The sequence below is a fragment of the Antechinus flavipes genome, chromosome 2 (genome assembly GCF_016432865.1).
Source record: "Antechinus flavipes isolate AdamAnt ecotype Samford, QLD, Australia chromosome 2, AdamAnt_v2, whole genome shotgun sequence".
NCBI lineage: Eukaryota > Metazoa > Chordata > Mammalia > Dasyuromorphia > Dasyuridae > Antechinus > Antechinus flavipes.
This window is the reverse complement of record NC_067399.1, coordinates 194982519-194990109: the sequence shown is the minus strand read 5'-3', so window position 1 is coordinate 194990109 and position 7591 is coordinate 194982519. Positions and strand designations below refer to the sequence as shown.

The following is a 7591-nucleotide window of genomic DNA, read 5'->3' as shown; positions in this document are numbered from 1 at the left end:
ATTTTTTTTCTTTTTGATTTTTCTTGTGCAGCAAGATAATTGTATAACTATGCATGCATATATTGGATTTAACATATATTTCTATTATGTTTAACATATATTGGAATACTTGTCATCTAGGGGAGAGGGTGGGGGGAAAAGGGAGGGAAATTTAGCACAAGGTTTTGCAAGGACTAATATTGAAAAATTATTCATGTATGCTTTGAAAATTAAAAAGCTTTGATAAAAAAATAAATTAATGTTATCCAAATTAAAAAAAAACAACAACTCTTCATTTCTTGGGCCTGTTACAGAAACTTTATCTCCCATCTTTTACCAGCTCTCCCTGTCCTCTACCACATATATTAAAATTCAACCATAGCAGACTACAATATGGAAAGAGGGGAGAAAAGTAGGGAGGAAGATTGGGAGGGAGGGAGAATATACACAAAATGATTTTAGGAGAGGGACCACTAATAACCAGGAAGTCAGGGATTCTGAGAAGAAATGAGGAGGGCAAGGCCATCAGGCAAACACAACAGCAATTTGCAAAGACATAGAAGTGAGAGAGGAGCATTATGTATGCAGGTCATAAACATGTTGGATCAGAGATTATAACAGTTTAGATGAGATGGTAAGAGACTGAGGTTGGGTGGTGGAAAAGAGGGAACATATGAGTAATATTGTGAAGAAGGAAATGAAAAAGTCTGCAAAGTTGATGTGTGGGATAATTCAACTAAAGAGTTGATAAAGTCATTAAAACTGTATACTTTCATAACTAAAGATAATGTCTTTGATGTATTAGGGAAATTAGGGAAAGGGATGGGTGTGGAGGAAAGATGTGCAGTTTGGCATGAATATGGGACCATAATTTGAATGTTCAAGAATCAACTGATAACACTGGGCTTAATCTCAGAAGATACTAGAGCTAGATAAAGAGATCTGGGAATCATCAGCATAGAAATAGTATTAAACCCATGGAAACAGATCAGTAAGTGAGTAAAGAAAGAAAAGTGAAGGCCCAGGGTAGCCTTGGGGTATGCTTTTAGGTAGCAGGGGAAAAAAAAGAAAGAACAGTTGTCCCGAAAAATGGACAGTGAAAAAATTATATGGGAGAATAAGGTGGTGTTAAATGCTACAAAGATTAGGAAGGATGAGAATTAATAAAGGCCATTCTATTTTGAATTTATCAGAGGTAACATTGGAGGGATAACATTGGAGAGAGGAATTTCAGGTTTTGATCTGGTAAAAATTAGGTGGATCTATTATTATAATTGTTATATTGTGCACAATCTAAATCAAGGGTTATTAATCACTCAAATCTAGCTTCTAATACCTACTATGTGACCCTAGGCAAGTCACATACCCATTAAGTCTCAATTTCTTCATCAATAAAATGGGATTATTACCTACCTCTCAGGGTCCTTATGATAAAATGCAATATTTGCAAAGTGGTTTGCAAATCTTAACGCATATACAAATGCTATTTTAAACTATTATCTCTATCCTTCTGGCAATCTCATGAAGCCTCCAAGTCTCTTTCCCAGAATGCTTTATAAATAAACAAATTTAAAAAATAAATAAATAAATAAACAAATTAAAATATACATGATTACAAAATAAAGCAATTATTTTGAAGTTACCAAAACATTTTCAAAAAACAAGTTCATGGACCTCATGTTAAGAACCCCTGCTCTAAAGGGATTTTTATGGATATCTCAGTCATCTATGATTGCAATATGTATAACATCAGCTTATGGTAAATGAGTTCTATTAAAACGCTAGAATTAGTTGGCATTGTTGCATTGACATTTTAATATCTTTTGTTCCTGACCATGTATAATGTGTAATGTGTGTGGTAAACAATAGGTGGCATATAGTAGGCAAATAAAAAATAGGTCTGCAATTTACTGAAGCCTATCACATATAGTCAGTTGCTTTGGTCAGTGTTTATGGCATTTAAATATCCAGTTTGGCTAATGAGAAAATTCATTCCAGGAATCTGCCCACTATTGTCATTATTACTGGTCTGGGCCTATGTATCGTGAGGGTTTAGTCACTTGACTAGTTAATAAGAATTGTTTTCAACAATGAACAAATTTTTAAAATGAGTAAACTGGAGTATTTGAAAGTACCAAAATGAATGTTGTCTTCATTTCCAAGAGAACCATAAAACCTATCCCTCAACAGCCTGATGCAGCCATTCAGCTAGTGATTGCTGACCTGTTTGTTGAAGCCTGACTGTTCTGAAGTTGACTGCACCTCTAGAGACAAGTGAACTGGAGCACAGAATAGGTTTAGAACTGCCAAAAAGAAATTGTCATATTGAAGTTAGCTTACTTACCTTAATGTCATTTAGTCCAATTTGCATTAAGAAATACCTGTACTGTTACCCTGAAAAGGTCATCCAATTCAGCCTTTGCTTGAAGACTTTCTAGTAAGACAGAGTTCAAAAATATCCCAGAGTAGCCCATTCCACTTCTGAAATTAACTAAGTTTTTCCCCCTAAATCAAGCTTTTATTTACCCCTCTTAAATTTTTTTTAAAGAGTAAACAGTTATTCTTTTAGTCCTCTGGAGCAAAACAGTACAAGTATAATCCATCTTCATGACAGTCCTTAAAACTCTAGATCTCATCTGCTTCAAGTCTCTAGCATTTTAGTAGCGAGTAACAAAGTAGGGATGTGCCAAGGAAACACTTTATCTAATTCATAATTCATGAGTGAGAGAAAGGGAAAATAACAATACCACTTGAGGCTTAAAGAGAATTCCAGGAGGCAGTACTATGGCCTCTAAGTAACCCTTACAAAGCTCTACAAAGAGAGTGGTTTCTTAGGTTCCATAGCCCCAAGTCTTCCAAATATTATGTTTCAGCTTTGTTACCTAACTTCAAAACTGTTGGTACTGTTTTTGCATCTTCAGCTCCTCAATCTTTCTTGCCCCACATGGATCCATTACCATACTTTGCTAGTTTCTATGAGGTTCTTCCCTTAAAACATTCTGGAAACAGTAAAGGCACGAGTGTTTCACAAAGCAGTAAACATTCTGAATGACCTTTCTTGAGACATGAAGGCATCATGGAAATGGTAGTATAGCAGCAGTCAAGAGACTTGGGTTCAAATCTCTGCTCTGATACTTTGTATTAATTGCCATAGAAAAATTTCTCAACCTCTGAGCCTATTTCCTCATTTGTAAAAGATGGGTTAACAGTACTTTTACTAGCTATCTTGCAGAGATATGAAAGAAGCCATTTGTAAATTTTAAAGTACAATAAAAATGTGTTATCATTACAATTCAGAATATTTATCTTATTTTTAGGGCTTAATTTCTAGAGATCCTAGTCAACTTGTAACATTTATTTCAGAAACAAAATGCCTCAGAACACTCTTTACTATTGAAGTGGAAAAGCACCCCAAAATGGGACCATGAGAAACATAAACTTGAATCTTTGTAGTTAGAAGTTTATTACTACTTCTTCCCTTCCTAATGCAGATGTATTTTTAACAACCCAGATGTACCGTCCTGAGAGTCTTGAGACCTTGACAACCTGATAAGCTTAAAGAAATGCTACTTGCTGCTGCCTGAGAATGACCCCCTTAAAGTGATAACTTTTTGCCTCCTGTTTAGAATAGAAATTCCTTTATTATGACAAATATATCAAGAAACATTTTGATGTCTCTTTTCTTTCTATAAATATATGGCCCTGAGGCCACTCATTACTGACCCCTCCAGTGTTGGTGTTGGGCTTCAGTTGCTAGCTACCAATAAACGCTCTATAAATTTCATTATTTTGGCTGCCCTATTTTTTTCTGGCCTGGGCACTTCACTATGTGGCCAAAGCTCTCCCTCTTTTCCATGTGATTTAAAACTTTTTGATTGCCCAAATTCATGTCAACAAAGCTTTCAGGAAGAAAGCCTCAATAGTAGGAACTACTGGATTTTAGCACCTCTCTCCTTCACTCCTCATAATCTCTCTTTTAACAAAAAAGGTAGATCCGTAGCCTACACCCCAGATCATGAGATATTTGAAATTATCACAGTGTTATGTATACAAAAGCTGAATTCTCAAGGATAAATTAAATTAAAAACAACAACAACAATTACTAAGAAATGAGTTTTAATCAAGTCTCTGCATTTTATTTTGAGGGCCTGAAGAAAATCTTAAGATCTAGAGCTGGAAGCTAGAGATAATTTACAGCATCCATTTCTTCCCCTGAGTTTCAAATGAGGAAACTTAAAGCCCAGAAGAATGAAACAGGTGACTTGCCTAAAGGTTATACAAATAATCAATAGTAAAAATGGAATTCACACTTTTCAACTAGGAAAAACATTTTTCTTTCCACAACACCACAGTTTTCCACAAATAGCATCAAAGGTCTGTAATTATAAACAAATTCCTCCTTATGATGAACATAGACTTGATGAATTCAAAATTTGAGGATAAGGCTGATAACATTAATGTCAGTTTAAAAAAAATCTTTTGCTTTAATAGTGGATATGCAATAACCTTAGAATTATATAGTAGGCAGATTCCTTTAATATTCAATTATTGAGCTTTCTAGAAGTATAGGTAATTGTCCTTCTATTCTCTGAAGTCCAGATAAATAACTTAGAAAAGATTTACAATTTTGTGTCAAATATATTAATACCTCCATTTGATAGACTAGTTGCAAATATACAAAAAACAGGAGAATTTCTTTGCTTAAGTTTAAAAGCTCACAAGAGACTTAATTGAAAAAGCAAAATCCAATGAAACTGGAATTTCCAATGAAACCCAAAAGACAAAAAAAAAAAAAAAAAAAAAAAAACCCAAACAAGTAAAAAAAAAAAATTAACCAGCTTAGCTTATGTAGAGTACAAAGCATACTTAGAATTGCAATGTATGTATTCTTTCAATCCTTAAACTCCATTAGCTGTATAACTCTGATTGGATGAAGTAATTTGTAGAACTGAAAGGGTATTTAGATCAACAAGACTGACTGTATGCATGGCCCTTTTCTAGTGATACTCTCACTATGGGTACCAATTAATGGGAATGAAGGTAGTGGTTTCTGGGATGTAGATGCCTGCCTACTAGGAATTATGATTCATATTTCCAATTTACTTCAGCTATGTCTAAGAGACAACCATGAGACATTAACCACTTTCATGCACAACTGACCTCCTCCTGTTTTGAACCACTGACCTAGAAATGACAGATTCCATAATCCATTACCAATTCCCTTGAGACTGCCTGTCTCCTTCCCCAATTTGGTTCCAGATTTGAGCCAGAGGGGAAAGCCTCCATCTCTCATTCCCCTGAGGCCAGATTGGAAGCAGTCTTCGAAGTAAAAGACTCTAAATTACATCATCTGATACTTAGTCGTTTTTAAGTGAAAAGTTTTAATTTTGTCTTCCTATAAACCTAAATTAAAAAACAAAACAAACAAAAAAAACTTCCTAGAAGAGTATTATAATTTCAGGTCTCTTTGCTTTCTTCACTCTAAATTCTATAATCAGTCTCTAAAACAGGATTTCTGAACTTTTTTTGTTTGCCATGGCCCACTTTGATTTATGGACTCTTTCCAGAATATTTTTCAATACATAAAACAAAAATACAAATGATTACAAAGAAAACCAATTATAGTAAAATAGTTATAAAAATATTTTTAAAATAGAATTATGAATGAACTTAAGGTTAAGAATTTCTAATCTAAAATATACTAAAATACTTTTAAAATGTTTTCCAGACAGATAAGATACCTGTGTTTGAGAAACTTTTTTTATGCATTTTTAGAAAAAAATTTTTTTTTACAAGTCAAAAGGAAATACAGGTTTATCTTGTGTTTTGCAACAGATTTGTTTTAAAGTAATCACTTAAAATGCTTGCAATTTAAGAAGTCCTTGAGGATTAAAATCACTTTTTGTATTGTGAAAAATCCTTCAATAATATGAATAATCTTCTCATCTGCCTTTTTTTGGTATACTGGTCTTTCTGAAAACAAAACAATTCCTAAATATAGTAGTGGCTATAAATCCAAACATAAAAGATTTAACATTTATGTATAATTGGGGCCCCTCAAACTTCCCTCAAATTTGTTTATATATATATGTATATATAAAAACTCTAAAATACCAAACACATGTATACATTTTACCTTCAAAAAATTATCCTTCAATTTTGTTTTACTCTCCTGCCCCTAATTTGTAAAGTATAAAAGAGAAGAAATTTAATGATGGATTCTTCACCCCACCCATTGAGAAACTTTTTTGAGAGCCCAAAGTTTTAAATATGAGGTATTAATCAAAAGAGTTTGATTAATAAAACTGATACATTTAGTTTTAGGGGAATGCACGAGAAGGTGACTACCAGTTGTAGAATATAAATTTCCCTTTCATTATTCATAAATTCCCTTGAATACTTGGGCATACACTGGATTTGGTTTGTATTATATTTTTCAACTTCTCTCTTAGGACATTCAGAAATAAATAAATGAAGCAGGTTAGTTTCAGTGAGTAAACAAAAGGCCTCCAACTGCATAATCTGAATTGTCTCTAGCTATGAATAACAGTCTAATAGTATGTTTACCTCATTTTCCTCCAAAAATAGTGGCAGGACTGCAGGGAGAAAGCTGGCTGAAACTCAATAAACTGTCAGTGCTGGGAGAGTCTGGGTAGTTGTTCCAGATGCCCTTTAGATACCTCAGTTACTCTCCAAATTACAATAATACAAGAGATTGTTTTTAATCTATTAAGAGTAACGTTTATATATTATCTTTAGTATGTACAATTTTTAATTAGCTTTTCAGGAAAGGAGCTGGCAAAATTAACTAATCTATCCTAACTTGAGACACTGAGTGTTAAAGCTGTCACCCTCTTTGACAGCTACAGCCTCAAGCAGAGACTGCTTCTTCTGCATACTTCGGGATGACTCCAGTTCATACATAGTTGTCAAATTGAAAAGAACACTCTCATGTAGGTAGTGTTTAGGATCCTGCTGAACCATCCCTTCCAGCTGCCGGAGGGAATCCTTCAATTTCCCCAGATAAAGCAGACAAACAGCAGCATTGTTATTAGCCTAGAGAAACAGAACACAGATCATGGAATCAGACCTGACTGAATAAATGTTTGGAAAAATACCTTCTATAATTAACTCAGAAACACATATACTTGTTCTTCTATACCCAAATACTCTTCCACACCTCAAGTTCTTTGTACGAGGATTTGTTTTCAACTAAGTCTTCTGTGGCCTACACTGGAGTCAATGGGTACTCATCAGTACAAAAAATAAAAACAAAAAACTTATGGTAATTAGATAAAATAATTTACCTGATGCAAAGGGAACTGAAAATAAGTCAGAAAGAAGGACATTTAGAGGCCATCTAAATCAACCTTTTTATATGACAAAAAAGGAAAAAAAGCTAAGGTCCAGAAAAAGAAAATAACTAGCTCCTGGCCTATGGTGGTAGCATAGCTAGTACTTGTACCTTTCTTAACTAACACCCAGGTTCCAGCTAATAAAGTGCCAGACCTGGAAGCAGGAACCTAATCTAATTATAATAGGAATAGATTTGAATCCAGCTTCTTACAGATATTACCAGTGTGATTTAGCCTCTCAAGGCTTCAAATAATTC

At 33.9% G+C, this 7591-nt stretch overlaps 1 protein-coding gene across 1 annotated transcript in view; it reads right to left on the bottom strand.

The window, feature by feature from the left end:
• Window positions 1–4089: 4089 nt before the first annotated feature.
• TRAPPC12 (trafficking protein particle complex subunit 12) overlaps window positions 4090–7591 on the bottom strand; it is a 132252-nt gene continuing 128750 nt past the window's right edge. The window contains exon 12 of the mRNA XM_051976048.1: window positions 4090–7035. Coding sequence (XP_051832008.1) covers window positions 6793–7035 — 243 coding nt within the window. The 3' untranslated portion in view covers window positions 4090–6792. The remainder of the gene's footprint in view (window positions 7036–7591) is intronic.